At 35.1% G+C, this 23758-nt stretch overlaps 2 protein-coding genes across 8 annotated transcripts in view; one reads left to right on the forward strand and one right to left on the reverse strand.

The window, feature by feature from the left end:
• The window catches only part of LOC149417127 (uncharacterized), a 95937-nt gene extending 89880 nt beyond the window's left edge, over positions 1–6057 (reverse strand). For all 7 annotated transcript variants that reach the window (XM_089641235.1, XM_089641233.1, XM_089641232.1 and 4 more), the window contains exons 1-3: positions 5824–6057; positions 5593–5729; positions 3983–4113 (exon numbers count right to left, since the gene is read on the reverse strand). In XM_089641235.1, coding sequence (XP_089497361.1) covers positions 3983–4113; positions 5593–5671 — 210 coding nt within the window. In that variant the 5' untranslated portion in view covers positions 5672–5729; positions 5824–6057. The remainder of the gene's footprint in view (positions 1–3982; positions 4114–5592; positions 5730–5823) is intronic.
• Positions 6058–7937: 1880 nt separating this feature from the next.
• ERR (estrogen-related receptor) overlaps positions 7938–23758 on the forward strand; it is a 151763-nt gene continuing 135942 nt past the window's right edge. The window contains exon 1 of the mRNA XM_089641242.1: positions 7938–8045. The gene's annotated coding sequence lies outside the window, so the exon portion shown is untranslated. The remainder of the gene's footprint in view (positions 8046–23758) is intronic.

Raw genomic sequence — 23758 nt, forward strand, 5'->3', positions numbered from 1 at the left:
TCCGTTGCGATGTGTGATAGTATGAAAGATAATATGTGATCGGTGGCGACGTGCGATAGAAAAATATAATATTTAATTTAATAGATAAAAAAATGTCATCGGACAGCAAAATGACACATACATATTTTCATTCCAAACATGCTCACTGTATCTACATTTTACTTCCAAACATACCAATTTTTCACAATTGATAACCAACCATTTATCCTATATTTAGTGTTGTTTATGAGTTGTGTAAAGTTCAAAACTCGTTTAGTAATAATGCCATTAAAGTGGAGTAAATTTTAAAATTATTGGTTTATTATCCTTTATTAATACGACGGAGTTCCAAATGATACTATATGTATTTTATCAAAGCGCAAAAGGCGAAGGCACATCCCTGATTCTTGTGCACGGCTTTGTGTTTTGCGTCCATCGCGTGATAGTATATGTTTCTAAAACTGATCCATATTATACGATGTGAATAAGGTTAAAACAAAGTAAAATAATGCTTACCTATGGAATGTAATACGACAATTGGGTTTATTCTCTTTTTCACTTCTATTTTTACAAGTTTTCATAGCGCAAGCCACCATTTTGCCGTGTTATTTCGTAAAATGAACTCGACCATAGCTTGACGCTAGTTCGCACAAGAATGATGACGTCACATTCTCAAGATTCAAGGGAGGCCATACGCGAGCCCAGCCGGCTCCAATGGAACCGGTATGAGGAGTGGGGAATAGTACGCTTTTAATCACCTACTAATATTCATATGTCTATGATGTACACGGTTTAAAATTATGGTGTCATGGTTACGCTTGCGAGAAGACTATTTTGTAAATTTTTTTATCTTATTAAAATAAAAATGTGGCAGATTGCACAGACAATAAGCTCTAACGGTTTGCAGTGCAGTCATTGTCAGACTTTTCTGCGCAAGGTCTTACAGTTTATGCGGATTCCTTATCATCACCCTTTAGCATTAACCACCCATGGGGACGACAGGCTAAGATAACCCAACCCCGACGAGTGGTTGTAGAAAGCCTAGCTTGACTTAAAGACCTGGACAGGCATGTGGCACACTACTGCATTGCTTTACGGTTTATGTTGATTCCTCAACCTTTAGCATTAACCACTGTCACGAAGTAGATCTCCCAAATGCATTTCAAAAGCCCCGCGAACTTAAAATTAGACGGAGATTGTTGGCAACACTAGCGGCTTACGCACATCGCACGGCGCAACCCACGCCAAACTCCAACGGCTTCGGCCGCCGCAAGCCGCCATGACACTTGGACTCTAGCTTTGGTCCCAACAACATGTGTGGGCAGTTTGCTACAATAACTCTCGGACTCTAGCTTTGGTCCCAACAACATGTGTGGTTGTTTTGCTGTAAAACCGGTCTCGAACGCGAAGTGCCCGCTACATTATTGAAGCCTGTACGCACGCGATGGCGCGCATGGACAAGCACCACCTTAGTTATTACTCCACCATGACTGTGAGTAACGCCTCCATGGTCTCACAACTCCTGCATCACCCGGAACAGCTCATGTAAGCGTATTACTTAAACATTGCCCCATTATGTGCCTTCTTGTAATGTCTGTTAAACAAGCTTGCCAGCCCAAACAAATACGAGAGAGATTGTTCAATTCTAACAGCCAGGAAATAATCTAGGATGTATACTGTGTCCCCATTTGTGTTATACAATGTACCTGTTGACTGTAAATACAACCATTTATCATCCCCACAGGAGTTTCATTTGACGAGAGAAGTGTAGTCTAGATTGTTGAAAGTCCCCCGTGTAAAGGCGTATGCCGACCCTTCCTGAATAATTGGACTCTCATGATTCTACACTGAGCTACCTTCCTAAGAATGCCGCCTACATGGTGCTATAACGTGGGGAGCCCCAATTCCTAACACTGGCGCCCTACGTCATTCCTCACATTCCTAACACCACCCATGGGGACGACAGGCTAAGATAACCCAACCCCGACGAGTGGTTGTAGAAAGCCTACATATACGATGTTATAATAATAAAAACACATCCTCAAAATTCGCAGAACATCTCTTGGTGAATAATCATACCCCACTTAACAACAAGGGTCCTAAACCATTGCATATAGAAAAAAAGGGCATTAGATTAAATTTACTTGAACAATTAGAAATCAATAAACGAACGAATGACCCAAATTTAACACTAATTAATAAAGTACGGAAAATAATTTACTCACCACTTCTCAGTATTTTCACAAAACCCAAGCAGTATAATGCACCCAAATAATTCATAGCAATAAAGACATTAGTAAATAATTGAGAACTCATTACCATTTACTGAGGGGAAAACATAGATTGGTTTAACCACCAATAGATCATGGCATCGGTTTAACCAGTAATAAATCAATGTATGCACCTTCAAAATTTACATTTGAAATAGTATAAATACGTCGTCTCAATGTGGACTAACCACAGTTTGAAAATGGCCTTGTAATTTTTTTGATGAAATAAAAATAAAATTTAATTCCCGTCAGAGGCATTTATTTTTATTATGAGATATTTTCAATTTGTATGGATATTTCAGGTGAGTAATTTATGCTTATAATTATTCGTTATCCTTTGTTCTATGCATAAAAACCTTGTCTTATAAACATTAGTTTATCATTAAAAAATAATAACTTGTTTTTTGTTTTATAAATTAAAATTTGTATTGCCTCGATGCATTCTCAAACTTATATATCATTCTATGGTCGAATCAATACTTAGATATGGAATTCGAACTTGGGGACACTCGAGTAATATTAATATTAAATACATTCAAAATTTACAAACTGCTATAATTAAAAAAAATTGTTAAAACTAGCATTTACAAACAACGAAACAACTTAAAATTACTGTATGGCTCCGAGGGCCTACTTCCAATTAAAGGGCTTCTCTGGTTTATTATAATTATGGATAATGCGGGAGAAAATGCATGCAAAAAGTTATTGGTGCAGTCACAAAACAAGATTTACTGAAAAAAAGGCCTAAAAATTCCACTAATATCAAATAAGTATGGTAGCATAACACTTGACTATTTGATACCTGTGATTTATAACAAATTTAACGAAAACTTTAACTTAAAAAATAATGAGGAACCCTGCCCTAAACTGACAAAAAGTGGTTAATAAATGAACAAAACGTTTATCTATCCTAAATTATATTTGGTATTAACATTTAAACTTAAGCTAATGTGTATTATGTTATAACATTAAATGGTAGAACCTACAGACAAGCTGATTGTCACAGCTTTGTGGGACTACCCATATCTTATATTGTATTAAATGTAATTATATTCAATTTAATAAATAATAAAAAAAAGTCATTAAATTCAAAGGGTAATTAACTCTTGATGTGCCGTAGCGCCACTTGATTCTATTTTAATCATAACTTACTTGTTTTTTGTAAAATTATGTTTTTGTAAATTGTACTGTCTTACTAGATGTGTTTATATGTTTATAAAAGTAATACTTATATTATCTACCATATCGCTTGTTTGCTGCAATAATGACATAACTCAAACATCAAAAAATATCAATATAAAGACTTATTTCGTCAAAATTAACTATTTCTACTTTCCTTTTTACTAGTAGGACGACATACATACCATAACTACCAAAAGTTGACACGAGACAGCAGTTAGTGTCAGTATTGCTTCACAATATTATTACAATAACTAAAAAAATTCAAACACTTTTCTGGAAAATTTGCTTATTTCGAATTGTGTCGTTGCAGCAAACGAGCTAAATGTAGCTTTCCCGTAATAGCTGGTTGTATTCAGAGAAACGATTTTTTTAAACATATCCTTAAGGAAACGCTGGTGTTTAAGAGGTTAACAGTAGTGACTTCACAAAATACGCAGCAAAAATATTGTAACCAAGCAAGCACCCATTCTCACCTCACCCATCAGTATTTATTTTTTCGACACAACTTCATTTCTTAGTAGTTTTGAAAACGGAAGTTGTTAGTTACTTACCCGTATCGGAAGATGCGAGTGAATTTTGTCTGCTAAATTATTTTCCTGCCCTTCACCCTCGAAGATGGGAATGAGGTACTCGTTTGGAAGAGCACATATTCGACACAACTGGGACAGTGGCGTCGCCAAATCTAAAAATAAAACCGTACACTTAATTAGTTAAATTTAATTTATCTATGATAATAATTGAATAAATATGGATTTATGATGCATCTTTTACCCCTCCCGATGTAAATAGTAATTTCCATAATTTGTGCCCGTCAAAAGTGTGGCAGTTAGGGAAATATTTCCCCCAGTAAATAATCGGGATCGCTGGCCACGCTTTAATTAAAATATTGTAAATGGCTGTCATCTACTTTTCTAATATCTTTTATTTTATTTTTTACAAACTCTTAATGCCTTTTAGACATTTTATAAGCACTTCATTCTTCCTTATACTACTTTATTGTATATTATTACTTATAATTTCTTACTTTGACTTATTACTATACTACAGATTGCTACTTATATTATATTTATATCTCTTTGTTTTTCATACTTTTAACCTTACTTACTATTTACTGATTATACCATTATACTTACATTTATGTTGTTGCATTCTTTATGTTGCTGTACTATTCTCTGTTAAATTAGTATGTGAATGGCACATGTTGTGCCGTATATGTGAAATAAATCTCATACAACGAAAGTGAATTTTGATTTTTAAATTATAATGTTAAAATTTCCCAAGTGCAGATAGTTGCCATTTGTAATTTTATTTTTTTAAATACATAAACGGCTATACTGCCTTTTATAAATAAACATATAATAAAGTACAAAAGTAAGAAAAATAATATCATTACATAATAGTAGGTACTTCTAAACTTAAAAATAACATACAATTATTTTGTGTATCACAACCAAAAATAACAAAAAAAAGAACAATGAGAAATATCATCATTTCATTTCAACATGTCCATATTGCGTATATAAAGTTACATTATGGAAAAATAATTTTTGAGTGCATGTTTATATTGCGCTAATTTTAAGAAATAAATGTCACCGATGTTAGCATGTTCATTTCCCAAAATGTGTAATCGACTGATTAGTGAGTAATAATGTGATAATGTATGTGTGTTATTATAGTAGAACGGTAGAGTCAGTCTATTGTTAGCGCGACCAGGGCAATGAAATCGTATTAGTTCTATTAAATCAGTAATAATTAAGGTTGAATCAAAAGGTTTTATTTAAAAAAGTATTAAGCGTGGCCAGCGATCCCGAATAATTACCTTTGCCCCCTTTTTTGTAGCTGCCTACCTTAGATTGTTTGTGTTACAGATATTTAAAAAAAGGTTATTCAGATTTTACTACCGTTTATTGAATAATATTAATGTTTGTAATCAATTGTACAATTCAGCATCAAGGCCCATTTCAAAATTATTCTGTCTTTGTAGAAACATAGGATGCATCATGGATGCAACTATCAAGTCATATTTTAGGAATATTTGCATAGCTGTAAGAAATCTTTGGAAAATCAATTGTACCCTCATTGTTAATCAGAATTCTTTATCAAAACCGACAAATAAACATAGTAGAAATATTGATATAAAATTAAGACAATAGGTAGGTACCTTCATTTTTCTGGACGTCTGGATCGGTGCCTCCCAAACCGGAAAGGACTTTGTAAAGAATCTGGCCGCTATCGTCCATGATTACGTGGAGCCAGCACCGTAGTCAGCTAGTTCATCTTGCCGCGGGGTTTTATCTTCTGAAATCGCCAATTAAAGCCATAAATACGATGCATATCGACCATTAAGGAAAGCGAGGCGTGAACTGAAACTGAACTCTAGCAGCCAACTTACCGATCCATTCCACTATGGCGTCGCTATAAATCTCGCACCGGCTAGAAAACGCACTCCGAATGCACAATTATTGAAGTTTTGTCGTTTATTGAATTTGCATAGAAGTGTTTTTTCTACAGATAATCCGAAAAGACACTGGAAGATTATAAGTGGACGCGAGGAGTTCCAAAGAAGAAGCGACAAAAATCGAAGCGCGTAGATCGCGATTCTTCATAAAATGGCGTGCCCCATAGACAAGCGCGTCATGAAAGGGAAGCGCGGCAAAAAGGAAACCATAGTGCCGTAACATCGTATTGTATCGATCCATTATGATAATAATAATATTTTCGTCATCAAACCTTGAATTTAAAGTCATTTTCAAAAACTCTTTGCGATTAATACCAGAACGTCTTTGGACAGATGAGTTTTTCTTATAAAGGTCCGTGGCTTTATAATATGAAAATTATCAAAAATTCCATATTAGCTGACAGTGGTAATTTTGAATTACGCATATCGCAGCTTTTGTCATAAATTACCATAGAAACCCCATATTCGATATAATCCATCTATGTATGTATTATGGACTTTAATTATTTGATGAAATATAATTGTAAAGCTGCTCATCTCGACACAGAAATTCCCTAGTGATATGAGCAGCGGAGAAAAAAAATAATAGGGTTTCTATTTACAAAGTTCCGCAAGAAATTTTATTTACAACATTGATTCTTCAAGAATTTGGTTTTCTGCCGGGAGGCTAATTTTTTCGGTTTTGCTAGCAAACATTTTTTAAGGCACCGTATATCAGTCAGTCACGGCTAAAATATAGGGCCTAAGGTCCCATATATCAGTATTTTATGTAATGGTATCACTTTCCAGGGTTCCTACCAGGGAGCAACTTGACGGAAGTAAATATCTTTCATAGCGTGGATAGGGAATTAACTGATATTCGAGGCCTTATTAATATCGCTAGGCTGATGATGAAAGTACTTGCATAGCTAGTTAGTAAGCTGAACTCAACACCCTACTGGGAAGGCTAGTCCCAAAGTTCTTATAATAATATGCTGTACAAGGTTTGGTCATACAAGCACTTTTCGGACGAAAGTTGCTTTGGGAACCGGTAAAAGAAATTACTTTAGGGGGTTTCTCAGAAAAAATGAACCGATTCCTCAAAAATTAATAAATACTGTGTCGCTTTTTGGCAATTTTTATGTAATGTTTGACAGTAAAGGAACCGCTTCCATGTAACCAGGACAGGTATATTATTAATTTCTACCCGAAACAAAATCACTTGACAGTCGGCCCGAGAGTGGTTTATTTATGGTCGGCCCCAGTTATGCATGGACCTAAAGAGTCCTGGACAGAGCATTAGTTCGAGTGATTTATTTAAGTTTAATTATTATTATTAGTTTAATTTTGTATGAATGGCATTAAAGCCATATTTAGGGCGATGGGAAATTGCCTGGCAGCAAAACTTTTGAAATGTTTTGTCCCCTTGTCAGTTTGTTGAGGGTTTCTCATATTCTTTAAATTATCAATTTCTTAAAAAATCACTTGTACCGTTTATTACCAAAATATTATTATGCTTTGAAATGAGATAAAAGGATTCCCAACTCAGTGTGACACGAAAAAAGCAGGATTTTTAAAAGCCTAATAATGTGTTAGTGAACACACCCTAGTTCTCTAATACTAAAAAGTTGGCTTACGTAGTCGAACGTTGGTCGAACCACATTTATTTCAACTACTTAACGTGATCTCGAAATCGCTTTCTTTGTGAAAAATACCTTACGATGAAAGTAATAAAAATGTAAACGACCAAGGAGGAAATGACGATAAAGTGAACATTTTTCGTGACTGAAAAAATATATACAATAGCGAAGCCTCCTACTGTTGTAAAAAAAGATAAATTACAGAACATAATAGTGTTATTTTTTAAATTATATGGCACAAGAGATAATTTTTTATTTATTATAATCTATCTAATGTATAAGTTATGTTTGTGATCAATCTGTAAAGAAGTCTCCTGAAATCCCCACAATCGATATTATGATTGCCGATAATGGCGATAATATTGCCACCAATCCAGTTGCAAAATGCAAAAATGTCTAGCAGCTCTAGTGCTGCCATCTCGTTTATTGTGTTAGTATTGCATAATATAACCTAGTTTCTCTGTGAAGTGATAAATAGCATAATAAACAGTTCTTTGGTGATAAATCTTGTTTTCATGCAGAAATTCAACAGCTAAGGTAGGAAAATTTTATTCAAATTATTTATCCTACTGCATAAACGCGCTGGAAAAATGATAATAGTGCCTAAACATAAATTAAATAATCCGAATGAACTGTCATTTTTTTTACAAAACATGATTTATTTATCTTTATAAATGGTTGGAATATGCAACTTAAATATATTTATTTAACTTTATTTTATTGTGATTATTATACGTGTTCGGTTTAGTATAATATTTTGTTTAATCGAGTGCATTCAATTGACAAATTTTGTATTGCACAAGTAGGCTGACATTTCATATTGTTTTTTGAAGACAAGAGAGAGACGTCAAAATAAAGCTTAAAATTAAAGAATACTTTCGAAAAGCTGTCAGTGAATCTTGCTTGAAAAGGCAAACGCCTTATACACACATTTAACATGTTATCAATATTGTTATTGCCTTTTAGCTTGCTAAATACCTTTTGTCGATTTGCAATCTAAATTCGTATATTTTCAATTATAAAAAAATTCCTTAAAAAAAGTTAAAAAGGTACCTAATCATAAAGCTCCATATTTTATAATTTAATTTTATAGATTATTTTGGGTTCAGTCCATGACTATAATAGCATAGACCCTCAAAGGAGTGAAACTGAATCGAAATCAATAACCAACTTTTTGTTTATTTTAGTTTGATATCAGAGCACCGAACTTGCACTTTATTTACGATCTATATTTGTCTATTGAATGCCTCAATAACTCAAGGAATCGATTTCAAATTTGATTGGAGGAATATATATATATATTTTTTATTTGATTTTCTAGCATTGTAATAATACATATTCGTTCAATATTTACCATAAAGTATCTTATAACGAAACAGTAAAATTTCTGTACATTTCTTACTCCTAGATATATCCACATTATTGAAATAACACTTTATTTCAACTTAATTAGTTCAGGAAACAATTATTTACGTTGGGGGAGATAAATTTTTCTTTGGAAAAGGTTCTTTGGGATATTTAAATAATTTGTCCGTAATTAAATTGAAGCGGAACCTTTCGACAAATGTCATATCATACTAATAAGATTAAAGTTGCACCAAAACATGTCATAACGAGGGAAATTTTGAACTTTAATCTTCTATCATCTCCCCCGAAGTTGTTTCTTGTAGTAATTAAGTTGAAACGAAGTTTTATTCAAATAATTGGTTTTTATTGAAGCAAACAAAGTAATAGTATGGAAATTTTACCACAACTTTTGACATGACATAATTTATTAAAAAACATATTTGAATCATTTTCTTCATTAAATATGTTGCACTTTGACCAAAGACTTGTGAACTTCCTTATTGACTCACCAGCTCTATTAGAAAAGATTGCATTCCGTTGTCCTGAATGCAATACCAGATCGAATACATTATTTTAAATACAACATTTCAAATCCAAATACGCGCAAATCTCATTTCTCGGACGTATCTGCAAATCTTACGATAACTTAACACAATAATAATAAGATAAATTAACGTTAAGTTAGGGAGGTCGCCGCATCGTCTGCATTCATTGCTCATTAAGTGGAGAGCTGAGCCAAACGGAAGCAGCCACGACGATGACGTTAGTTGATTTCTTGTCTTGCCCCAGAAGCTGGCGTCGGTGGCAAAGTGAACACCGTGGAAACACTGCAGAGCCTTGGTAGTCGCATAAGTTGCTTGTATGCGTTGTTGCAGCACACCCTCAGCTTGCCCCATTATATTATATATTGTGTCCATAGTACTGACGTGTATAGGGCAATGCAGTATTTTGTAACATCTTCGCTACAGCGGTAGAACCGCCTTGAGAGAATTCCGGCCCTTAAACTGATTGCTCTCCTTTGTCGTTCCATATCTTCTATATCCTTTATGGCTTCTGTAAGGATATGTTCCAGATATTTAACCTATGAGGCCACAAGCAGTTCATTTCTTTCTAGACGGATTGGTGGAACATTAAATCATACATAAATTACATCAATAAAAGTTTATCAACTAAAATTGAAACGTCTGAACCCGGTACATATAAGAGATATTAATATTTTCCACTGTACCCTTAACACGTTTAAAAACAAAGTAACTTTGCAATGGACTTAAGTCAAAACTATTGTTTTTATTAATTTTTTACCTATACTTTGTAATATTACTTTAATAAAACTATAAATAGAACTTTACTGGTTTATATTATATTCACCATTAAAATTAATTTATACATATATAACTGCATGTTTCCTAAATAAACTTAAGATATATAAATCTGTATATCCTACCAACCTATTTCTTATACATATCGTGGGGAAATGAGTTGGTAACTCCAAAATCGGCTTTTCGAGTTCCGCACAAAACCGTACCTTTATTTCCTCGCCCATATAATATAATGCCACAACACTAATTTTATGTTTGTGACATACATGGTCGAGGAACTGAAGGTATAGTTTTGTAACTCGAAGAAGCTAATTACGGTCTTAGTTGTAGTAATTACCCCGCGATATCATTCTATGGTATGTAAAATTATATGTTATTATAATATTCAGGAAATAATATACAATAACGAATCACTAAGTTGTTATGTTTTTTTCTTGCAAGCATCAATATTACAAAGTAGGGTGCATGCGGTCATAATTATAAATATATAGCGTATAACAATTTTATTAATAGATATATTATTTATTGGAGAAAACAGGTTTTTAGCAGACTATAGAGACATCTCTTGAATGTTATTCTAAGGTTCTTTGAAAATGTTTCCTTTTAAAATTCATAGATGTCTCCGCTGCATGAAAATTAAGTGCGAATGAGTGGCTCAAACTATTACAATATTATTAAAAATCATAATTTCGTTTGTGCCTCTGTCTGTAACTCCGGTTCAAATAGATTCTAGAACCTTTGCTTTGTATTTCAGTTTCATTTTAAAAATTGGTAGTGTTTTTTTTGGGGAATTAATTATTAGTACCTACCTACCAATATGTATTCATAGACATCCAAATATCTACTAGGTATATGTATATGTAATATAATATTTTGAACCTAAAATTATTTTGATTGCCATTTTCAAAATTCGAAGTGATTTGTCGGGAATTCAGAATATTCCCATTGCTGTAGTATATTCAGATGAGACCAGTGGCGGCCGGTGGTCAAAATATGTGGCGGTTCACCGGATTACAACATTAAGTCATAAAATAAATTAAATAAAGGTACATACCTATTTATAAATAAGTTCTATTCTCTGCTCCTTTTGTTTAGCGAAGACCTCTATCAATGCTTAACACTGATAGTGCGTTCAGTCTGTCCTGGCTCAACGTGTTTAGAAAAGATTTTATTCTTTTTAACATTGAGAAACATCTTTAGCTTTCAACTGAGTTCATTCCAAAGGTCATGAATGGTGCACAAAAGTTTTAGTAATTTCACAGTCTCGGGAAAGTCTTCTAATAAACAAGTACTATAAAAAATTTGTAAAATTGATAAAGCGCCGTTAGCTTTTGAAAAATCGTCGCGGGCGTAAATTGCACAGAGTTCACTTTTACTGAACTTTACTTAGGAAGTCATACGTTTTAAACGTCACATTGAAATCATGTTCTGGGAAATTTGACCTTTATCGATTTTTATTAAATAGCTCATTATGGTGTTTAACTTAGGCACGGTAGCCTGAATCCAATTGCATTCTGATGTCAACTTTTCCTAAAACCTTTAAGCTCAAAACTTTTTGTAAATGTAAATGACAAGAATTATGTTTTTTGATTTTTTAAGAAAGGTGAGTTACATCAGTAACACCGCTGATTGTCCGAACTGAATCAACATCGTAAATTAAACACGTAAAACAAAATAAACTATTCAATTGATCACATGCACAGAGCTACGAAGCTTTGTTATTAAATGATCGAGTAAACTTCTTCGATTCAGATTTTCACTCTTGTTTTATTATCAGTTCAGATTTTAGGTGGACCGGCATTTTTTATTATCACTTTGTTTTCAAAACTCGACCTATTGTTCTTAATTTATTCCACATTCAAACTAATTCTTAATTTATACTTTGAACAAACACAAAAGTAATCATAAATTAGTATAACCTGCAATTGATATACCTTATTAATAATTGATATACAAGATCGATATAACCTGCAATTAAACTTAAAAACTTTCGCAGAGTAAGAAAATTTTTTAATTCAACAGACCGTGCCCGGCAACGGCGAGTACCTACTGACTAAACTGATAATAAGTAATCTGACCATCACTCATCTCTTAATGACAAATTTTATCTTAAATGCTTGTATCGAAGATGCGAAACATTCGCTGAAAATAGCAGATGGTAAATTGAAACCACGATATCGACAATAACATTAAACATACGCGTTTTAGTTTAACTTTCTACTGAATAAACCGTTCCTTCTGATGTGGTGGTAAAACCCCGAACGCCGTCCATGATATGGTATTATTTGCAAAGAATAGTATGAACTGGTATGTACCCACGCTTTCGACTGTTCCACAGAATATGCGACAAAGCAGTTAAATTTTGGATCGCAATCGAAAACGAACTGCTACGAACATAGGCACAAGTCGGTCTGCAAGTTAAGCGCGCTTAATAAGTAGGTACCTTTTGAATGAGATATTATAACCGAACCGAGTTTCGTATTGTGATTAGTCATGTCGGAAATCTTGTTGGTTGTTCGGCGCTCGGGAGCACATATTAGCTGGCCGCCACTGGATGAGACACGAAGTGAAAATATTGGGTCCACTTTTTTAAATTTGACATCCAACGCTCTGAAGAACGCCAAACAAACGGAAACTACCGGAATCAGGTCTCCAGTCTCCGCGCCCTGCCACTCGCGTGATAATAGTGGAACACGTTTCGACGTGATATAAGTAGGTACGCATTAGCGCCTCTGATTATCCCGTGGTTTTTCACAGATCTGGTTTCACAGGTTTCCGGCGATAACTTCAAAATGCCGACATGCACGCTGAGATATTGTACAAGTGGTACTGGAAAATATAGGGAAAGCAAAGGTATAACCTTTCATCGGTAAGAAGGGTTTTACCATAATCAGTAGTCGTGTAAACTAATGTTAAAAACTCGTGGAGCATTTTCGTCGGTCACCTTCGACTCGTTCGCGGTCGGAAGGATTCGGGCGACATCGACTGCCGCCACACCCTCCTTCCTACTTCCCGCACGGGAACAACATTTGACAATGATATTGCAAGGAATGTAGACTCTATTTATATATAACTCAATGGGAGCATCAGGTAATTTAGTTGAAAACTAATGTTTTTATATCAGAATAAACGCTAGGAACAAGAAAGCCAACACGCTATCTATTTAATAAATTATTAATAACGTTTTATCAGGTGGCTTGTTGGTATTACGCGTTTAACAATTTATTTGTTGAGGTAGGTTAGAAAAATCGATTCTCTCGTTATCTGGCGAGTGGTGGTGGTGACACCTTCAGATAACTATCTGGGAATTATTCCATGAATTTAGTGCAACTAGTGAAGAATTCTCTAGAGGATTGGAGTTGGCAACATGGTTTCGCATCTACATACAGTAAGCACACACTTCACCACAATCTTCGATTTTTATTTATTTTTTTTTTTTATTCTCGATAAAAGAAAATTACATTTTCACTTATTTAACTAGAAATAACATATATATTACACATAAATATATTACACACCGATATTATTCACTTTCATTGTTTTGTTGATTGAGCATGAAACTGAACATTTTTTTTTTAAATTTACCTATACTTTTTCATTTTTAATTTCGTCTGGGAGGCAATTATATATTTTGCTTCCCTCGTAACCAATGGATTGCTTGCCATAATGAATATATATGGTGTTTAAATGTATTTTATCGTGTTGCCGTGTAAAGTGTGTGTGTACTTGGGACGTTTTAATGAGTTCTGTATTTGTATGTATGAGTTTATTATTTATTTTGTAAATAAGGAGACATGTATTATATTCATATAATTTTTTTAATTTTAATAGTTTTGTTTCAATATATAATTTTTTTGTTGATGTTCTAGGTTTGAAGTGAAATAGCTTTTTGATTACTTTGTTTTGTGTTACCTGCAGAGGCGGTCCCTGCCTTAGTGCATTTGTGCACTGCACTGCCAAACATCGATATACGTTAGAAATGTAAATTCGTATATCCACTCACGAAGAATTCACGCCAGATCATTATAATATTCTTACCAATCAAAGTTTGTACTAGACTCCCGCGCATGCGAAAAACAGTGTAATATATCAACCCGTGCATTTTCGGCTTTGCCCGAGACATGCCATGTACCTTCTATAGGCACTGTCTCTAGAGGTCGGAACCGTGAAATGAGCGAGACAGGTAGAGACCCATAACGGCTGTTGATGTGTTAGAGCAGTGGAGATAGAAGCTGGTCGGTGCATTATCGGCGCATGCGCCGAAACATCCTCATATATATCAAAAACCTTAAACATGCGTAAAACGTTTGGAATGCATTAGTTAGGATTGACAGATTTCGAACTAATTAACAATGTTATAATATTCTAGCGTTACCGGCGCGATCTACATATCTACATATCTGCAAACTTGACAGTATTCATTATTGGCGATTGACGCGACGTTTTAACGGTTTTTACGAGTTTTGCTCTGCAAAAAGCTTTTTAAAAATGAGTGCTAATGAAAACATTGCGGTTAACATTGATTTTATCAAAAGTAACCGAAGTTCATTTAATCCCAACAAACTAGAGATGATTTTGCGAATGCTGACGGAGCAATATCAATTTTACAATTATTTTACAAGTGTAACTTGGTGGAGTGTTTTAGTGAAATAGTGAAACTGTTAAAAATAATTTGTACTATTCCGATGACAACTGTCGAGTGCGAAAGGTGTTTTTCTACGTTGAAACGTGTAAAAACATTTCTGAGGAATACTATGTCCCAAGATCGTCTCAATAATTTATCAATGATGAGCATCGAAAAAAGTTTGATCTCGTCTATACCAGACTTTGATAATCTTGTAATTGAAGAATTTTCTCAAATGAAAGAGCGACGAATGGATTTTCTCTACAAATGAATTATTTGTACTGGGTATGTAGTTCCCTTTAAATCACTTTATTTTCCTATTTTACATGTTACCATTATTTGTGAAATGCACTGCTCGCAAATTCTGTCACGAGCCGCCTCTGGTTACCTGTAGTTCGTTTATATATGTTTCACATGTGTTTCCCCAGATTTCAACCAAGTAGTTTAAATGTGAGTTTACGAGGCTATAATATAGACCTTTTTTAATTTTATTTGGTAACAGATATGATATCCGGCTGAATACCTAATTAAGGGGGTGATTTTATCTTTAATATCTTGAATATGCTGTTTAAAAGTTAGGTGTTTATCAATGCACAGCCCAAGATATTTCTCCTGTATCAGGATTTGCAGGTTGTTATTTTCAATTTTTAAGGGTACATGAGGAGGAATTATTTTACGAGTTGAGCTTAAAATCATGTATCCTGTTTTTTTAACATTCATTGTTAATATATTTGATTGGAGCCAACTGTTAATTTTGTATAAGTCACTCTGTGCATTTTCTAGTAAGATGTTTAAATCTTTACCACAGTAGAAAATTGCAGTATCATCTGCATATAAAAAAATATCACCGTTTAAATCTAATTGGGAGATATCATTTATATAAATTTGGAACAGAAGTGGTCCTAGTATGGATCCTTGCGGAACTCCGTAGTTTATTGGTAGGTGGTTGCTATTTTGATTATTGATGCTAACGAATTGCTTTCTGTTGCTAAGATATGATTTGAATAGATTAAGAGCAGGACCAACTACACCAATTTTCTCGAGTTTCTTGAGAAGTATGTCATGGCTTACTGTATCTAAGGCTTTTTGAAGGTCAATTAGTATAGATAAAATATAATTTCCACCATCAATGCTGCTTCTAAGTTTACTGATTAAGTCATTTATTGCCGCAAGTGTGTTTGATTTTTTCCTAAAGCCATATTGTTTTTTATATAAGAACGATTTTTTTGATAGAAAGTTGTTTAATCTATCGTAGATTACACGTTCAAAGATTTTAGATAAGATTGGTAAGATAGAAATGGGTCTGTAATTTGAGGTATCCGTTTTGGACCCACCTTTGTGAATTGGTATTACCTTAGCAATTTTGCAACTATCTGGAAAAGTTCCCTCTTTAAGACAGTGATTAATTAACTTTGATAAAATAGGAACCAATTCTGTGGAGAGACTTAGAACTGTCTTACATTTGAGTGTATCATAACCAGCGCTTGCATTTAGTTTTAAGGATTTTATTATTTTACTTATTTCTAATTCCGTGGTAGGTTGAACATATAATGATTCCATGCTATCATGCACTAATGTTATTTCATTGACTTGATTGTGTGTGATTTTGTTGTGTATATTATTAGCTAAGGAGGAGCCAATGTTACAAAAGAAATTGTTAAAGTGGTCGCATATCTCTACGTTGTTTGTGATTATTTCGTTGTTAATGATTAATTTATTACAAAAAGTATTCAAAGTATTCGATTGGTTCTGTATGATGTTGTTTATTTACTTCCAGGTTTTTTTACTGTTGTTTTCGCATTTTTTAAAAAGATCACCATAGTGTTTTTGTTTTAAGTTTCGTTTTATTTTAAATTAAATTAAATTTTCGATTAAACACGTACTGCTGATGGACACTGTAATGCTGTCCGAAACGTTGGCTAAAGAAGGAGGTAGCGCAACACGGCATAATACCTCAAAAGTAAATCACTATAATTCCCTTTGGCCGAGAAAATCTCAAATCATATCTCATTGTAACTATTTCTCCAAATAGTATAAAACTAAGTCGGTATCCGCGTCTGTCTGTCTGTGCACTTAGTTCTTTGGATTCTGATAGGGTTTCCACATCATTTAGAGAATATCTCCCGGAAGGTTTATATATCATACATGCATATCATATCTATAGAAAGTGGAGAAAAGAATCAAGTCGTAAAAAAATATTTTCGGGCGCTTACATTGCCAATGCTAACGAAACCTTATGCACTACCGAATTGTATATCTTGAAAAGGCCTCACAGCCTCAAAACTTTACCCCAAAATATTTATAAATTCCTGAGCAATCTCGGGTACACGTCAGCTAGTACTAAATAATGTCGCTATCCGCTTCCATCTGTTTGTGTGCTTCTAAAAGAGCAACGGATTTTAATATGGTTTTCACTATCATTTAGAGAATTTCTTCCGGAAGGTTTATATATATTATACATGCATGTTATATTTATACGAAGTGGAGAAAAGTCGACCAACGCCGGGTACACGCCAGCTAATTGTTTCTAAATGGATTTATATATTTTTTTTGTTACGTAGGCATTTATTAGGCATCTATAAAATATAAGAAACTTATTCTAACTTCTTCAATAATTGCAAAATTACTTTTTAGCGTCATTTTAACTATATGAAAATAAAATATTTTGTATACACCACTATTTAATCAAAAAGAAGAAAAATCAATGGTGTATTTCTCGGGGTAAACTTATTTACTTATAAACAAATACTTGCTGTACTTGTTTATAAGTTTGTGTATTTAATGTAACTATAGTTTTGTTTTAAAAAATGTAACTAGTTTTAAGAAAAAATGTTGACTTTGTATGGCCAAGAATCACCCTTAATGGGTGATAGAAAAGTGCAGTGATTAATTAGTTACTATTATAAATTTAGTTATCATAAAATAGTTAATCATTAATTAACTAATCTAATATGTTTACACAAACCAATTCACGTCCATCTTGATACTGCATTATGTCTTAGCAATATTGACTAATCTAATATGTTTACACAAACTAATTCACGTCCATCTTGATACTGCATTATGTCTTAGCAATATTGATTGATCCAATATGTTTACACAAACTAATTCACGTCCATCTTGATACTGCATTATTTCTTAGCAATATTGATTGATCTAATATGTTTACACAAACTAATTCACGTCCATCTTGATACTGCATTATTTCTTAGCAATATTGATTGATCTAATATGTTTACACAAACTAATTCAAATCCATCTTGATACTGCTTTATGTCTTAGCGATATTGAAATAAATGTTCCCAACTCCTATTGTTTAAGACGCCATAGCATGTTTCACCTGAATGCATTTAAAAATAATATCGCTTATTTTAGCACTCTTGTGATTGTCGATTATATAATTAGATAGAGTGTGCTGAAGTAGACATTTTCGTCGATAGTTTATACGGATTCAGAAATATGTTCTTATATTGCTAAAATATATGTTGCGCTAATTATATTATGTATTACTTGCGTCTCTGTTTCTGTCTTTATTGTCTCCTATTTTTTGTATTATTTATCACTCGAGTGAGCTTTCACATAATTTTGTTGTTTTATTTTGGTTTTTTTTTTTTTTTTAGATGTATGAAAATTAATGTATTCTAGGTCTGAGTAGATTTTTGAAATGTTTTGTACCATTTTAATTTTAATTTGTGTAATAACTGAGTTTTTGTAATTGGATTGTTCTCACGTAAGTGAGATCGTCTTTAAAAACCCAGTATAAATTTATGTATACAGTGGAACCTCTCATAACGAGTTTAATTCGTTCCAGAATCTTACTTGTTATGTGAAACAATTTTTCCAATATAAATCAATGTAAATAATGCGTTCCATGCCAAAAATGTTTTTTTACGTTTGTTCAAATAAAATTACATACTTATAAATTGTTAAGGAGGGTAATAATCTGAAATGCGATTTCGATTTGCAAAAAACAGTAAAAAAATCAAAATAACTAGTTTATTATTTATGAATTTATGACAAATAATTCATTCTTTTTTACTATACAGTAAGAAAAAATAAACAAAATTTCTGTCTAGAAATTTTTTTTTTGCCGACGCTTCAAAATTTGGTGAAAATGTGACAAGCATTATCATTGAATACATTTCTAGAACGCATAGCCACCTCATTATTAGGGTGATGCTTCTCAATGTACAACGCAACAGTTTCCCATGCTTTCAGCATTTCTCTCATTGCGCCAGAAGCTTGTTGCCCTGCTACTTCCTCCTCATCCACTAACAATCTCTCCATAACTTCTTGCTGTGAAACACAATGCAACTCCATAAGCTCTTCGGTGGTCAGTCAAGACTGTGCTCTTCAATATCGCTCATCAATATCGTTGTTATCCACCTCCAGTCTCATGGTATTGGCCAAAGACACAATCTCGTCGACTTTAGACTCAACGGGTACTGTTTCAAACACCTCAAAATCTCATTTAACAACGCTCTTTTGCCAAAGCTTCTTCCAAGCAGAAGTGAGGGTCCTCTTGGTAACCCCCTCCTACGTCTTGTCAGTCATCTGGAGGCAAGTGACGACGTGAAAGTGATCTTTCCAAAAGTCTATGAGAGTGAGACTTGTCCCTTCAGTCACCTTAAAACAACGCTCGAAAAGTGTTTTAGGGGAGAGTTTCTTAAATTAACAAATAACCTGCTGGTCCATAGGCTGGTGTAACGCAGTGGTGTTGCATCTATCATAGCATCTATCTTCTTGATTTTATCCTTGTTCTTGAGTATAGTACAAATCGTTGATGTAGACCGATTGAGTGTGCTCCCTAGATCAGTCACGCTCACAACCTCGTTCTTGCTTTTCAATGATTTTACATTTTATTTCTACAGTTGCTTTTATTCTTTTATGGCTGTCTTCTTTTGGTCTTCAGGAACATTTTTGCAAGGGTTATTAAACTCTGCACAAAAACAAATACAAATAATGTCTGAACACAAGTTTGGAAAAATGTGTGATCACATGCGACATTAACGTGCTAGCGGAACGAGTGCTGACCAGAGACTATCCAGAGACTGACGCATTGGCGCGGAAGTCCCGGCTCACAGGTGAGAGACGTGAAGATGGGCCTTGCCATTTCTGCGCCACTCGTTATGCGAAATGTCGTTAAGGGAGCATTTTTATCATCATCTGTTTTACTTGTTATGCGAATTACTCGTTTTAGGAGGTGTTCGTTATGAGAGGTTCCACTGTATTTCAATTTGGGAGGCGGGATTGGGTACCGCCGCCCGGGAACCATTTATTGGATAACCATCACCTCTACCATAAGTCACCCCGAGTGGTTCGCTACGTTTGGTGATTTCATCGGGTGAGGTGTGTTCAGGATACGCATGCCTACCAGCTGCGTGGTGTGCGGATCAGGAGATCCTTGTTTGGGCAGACCCTTTGACCTCTCCAACTGGTCGCTTGGCCCATCGCTTTACGCCGCAGTGGGAGTGATATGTTCGTATGTCCGTCACTCCTGGACCTACTGATCCCTAGATTCCTATCTACCCCTCATGCCTTTTACCTTCCCAGAACTTCATCTCCTTCCTTTCCTTAAAAAAGACCATCCACACAGAATCCCAAAAGGTGACATAGGCTCGGATGGACATTATTTTCCTCGGGGTATCTTGTGAGGGGTTAACATAAAAAAGAGGAGGACTTTCTGGGAAGGAAAAAGGTGTGAGGGGTGGGTAGGAAACTGGGGGAAAATATGTTCAGGAGTGAAAGACGTATGAATCTATCCCTCCCACTGCGGTGCAGAGAGAGTCCGGATGGAGAGGTCAAAAGGTCTCCTTCTACAATTTTCTGTCGATACGACCTACCACCACACAGTAGGCGGTCAAACACGTCCGCCGCCAAGGCGTAGGCAAATCTCGCCCCACGAACCCGCGCACCCCTGCTAATGAAGTTTTCTACGATTAAGGTCAAACCACGGAATTTTGTCTTTTTAAGATATTTAAAAAATTCTTATTATTTTGAGCAGCTGATTCAAAACTTCGAAGAATTACCAAAATTTTCAGCTAAACTCTTTTAAATAATAGAACAGAAACCATTTTTTACCACAATCTCTTTTATATTTTATTTAGTCAAGTGGGCCGTACCAAAAAGGCTCGCGGGTCGCGTATTGCTCGTCGCTGATGTAAAACAAAGGTTTTTCATGTGGGTCCCGATATAGTGTTCAATGCGGATCAGTATGAAAGAAGGGAATGTGGGAAACGCACATTAGATATTAGCCGTCTTACTAATCTAGATTTTCAAACGTTGGTAGTGTGTGGTAAACCGGCCTTGAGCATGATTCAAGACCTTTTTAACCAAAAAACGCTAACTAACTAACTAACCATCACACCGTTTCCACGCAGGGGTAGGCAGAGAGGACGGACCACTCAAGTATCTTATTAACTTGATGAACTCGTGTCATGTCTACCTCGGGCGTCCCCGACTTCTGCTACCATTCGCATTTGCATTATAATTCTTCTTACACCCCTTTCTTCGCTCATTCGCTCTACATGCCCAAAACATCTAAGCGTCCCTTTCTTAATCCTACTCATTACTCTTACAGCAGCCTTGCACTCTTTGCGGATTTCCACATTTCTCACACGATTATGCGCGGTTTTATCATGCATACGCCTCAGGGATCTCTTTTCTCCAGCGTTCGGTTTACTTTCATCCTTTCTCTGCCAGTTCCATACCTCACATCAGGGTAGGTACCTTTCATACATCAGGGTAGGTACCAGCAATCTTTTTTTTATCTATTGTGGACTGCTAGCTTCGCTTCTTTTGCCATTTTTTGTTAGCGCCCGCTACATTCAGTCCTCCATTAATGTGAGTTGTCTGCATTTACCATTCTTTCAATATCTCTGTCAGCCTTCCCATCTCTCGTAAACATACTTCCTAAATACAAAAACTCATCCGCCTGCTCCAAATATTCCACATTCACAACTATATTGCACACTGTTTCGTACTATCTCTTTCAAACTGGCATTGTGACTTACTTACATTCATCATTAACCAAGTCTTCATATATACTTCGTTCATCCTAAATACGAGAGACTGTAGATATTCCATACTGTTAGCAATCAGCACCGCATCATCAGCATACAACAGGCAACATACTTTCAGATTACTCAAATTCGCGCCCAACCCCACCTCTTTCAATTCTTGAACACAATTATCCATGTATAGTTTAAGTAACAACGGTGACATTACGCAGCCTTGTTCAACACCTTTTGTGATGTCAAACCATCTCCTAAAACCACCGTTCACCCTAACACATGCAACGCTCCCCTCATACAGAGACGCAATTGCCTGAGTGAGATTCGTATTCACTTCATACTTGGGCAACACTTTCCTTAGCTTTTTCCTGTCGACTCGGTCGTATGCTTTTTGTAGATCTACAGAGGCACAGAAAAGTTTCTGATTCTTTGCCAGAAACTTCTCGGTGAGCATACGCAATGAGAAGATGCACCATCCATCCATGAACCCCCTTCCACTCATAAAAGGACCTTTCACATCCCATATTTTATTCCTTGTTTCCTTTCTTACCCTTTCAATCAAAATTCTACCATACAGCTTGCCAACTGAACTTAGCAGGCTAATAACCCTATGGTTCCCACATTTCATACGTGACCCTTTACCTTTGTATAACAGCATGATCACAGCCCTTCTCCAATCTAAAGGCGTGTAACCCTCCTTTAAACATTGGTTAAAAAAATGGTCAACCATGTGAGAATTATACTGTGGAAACCGACAGCTTTACCATTTTTCAAATATCTAGTCTATCTATCTTAATCTATCTCATCCATGCTAATTTCATCAATGAATCACTGTCACTCAGGTCGCTTTCGAATACTTCCTCAAAATACTTCATCCATCTCTCTTTTATTTCTTCCACATTCGTCAACATTTTTCCATCTTTCGATTTTATCACTTTCACTCCGGACCAAACAAACGCCATGGTAATAAATCGAATTTTTCACTGTTCTGACCTTACACGCTGCGTATTATTTATACCAAGTTATATGTAGTTGAATCTAAAAGCTGCCTTTGACGTGTTTTAATTTGGACGTCGCATTATGTTATGCGCAGTGCTTTCCATGGAGTTCTCTGAGCCGCGGAGTGTATAGGCAAGTCCTCCCTTAGCTTTCTCCTTGCGTTTCCTCCGGCCTGAGCGGTGCCGCCGTGCGTGTGTATTGCGTATTGCCCGTTGGACGTGCGCGCGTGCCGCCCCTACTTGCTGGGTCTTGGTGATGATGTACACATTCATAATATATATGTATAACAGGTATTATATTACAACTACAAGTGGTTGTGAGCGTGTTGGCTGCATGTCAGGGTGTGTGTGTGTGTCTGCTGGGGAGAGGGAAGGGGGGTTAGGACCAGTCAAGTTCAAGGCCGGCCCGATATACCCGACCACTGGACCAGGGCCGTTATTAGTGACTTCAGGCGGTATTGAGACGCAAAGGCCCGCCGTTGATAGAACCGTTGGAAGCTCTCCCTCTTTGAATGAATGTTCTCAAAAATTACCTTCAAATAATAACATTTTTGCGAGCGCTGGAAAGAAACCACTCCTATGTTCTGAATGCAATCAATAATGTTCTCAGAAATTGCTTAAAAAATCGCATTCCTGCGAGTTTATGAAAAGAAATTTAAGAAGTGAACCTCTAGAAACCCGTTTTAAAATCCTGACCGAAATCCTGTTTTTACTCGACCGTTTCGTATTTTATATCTCTGTAAATTAGTTGTGCGTTTCTTTTCAAGATGGTGGCCGTTTTAATGGTACAGTAAAGATTATTTTTTCAAAAAGAATTATCACTGAGATAGTGACGTTTCTTTCGGCACATTATACAATTAATTATCTATCTATGTTTATAAATAAAGATATAAATGTTCTTTTGTTCAAAATCTTATATCTCCGAAAGTGTTTCACCAATTACTTTGAA

Source organism: Hesperophylax consimilis, chromosome 16 (assembly GCF_061612785.1).
Source record: "Hesperophylax consimilis isolate HC1 chromosome 16, BYU_Hcon_1.0, whole genome shotgun sequence".
NCBI lineage: Eukaryota > Metazoa > Arthropoda > Insecta > Trichoptera > Limnephilidae > Hesperophylax > Hesperophylax consimilis.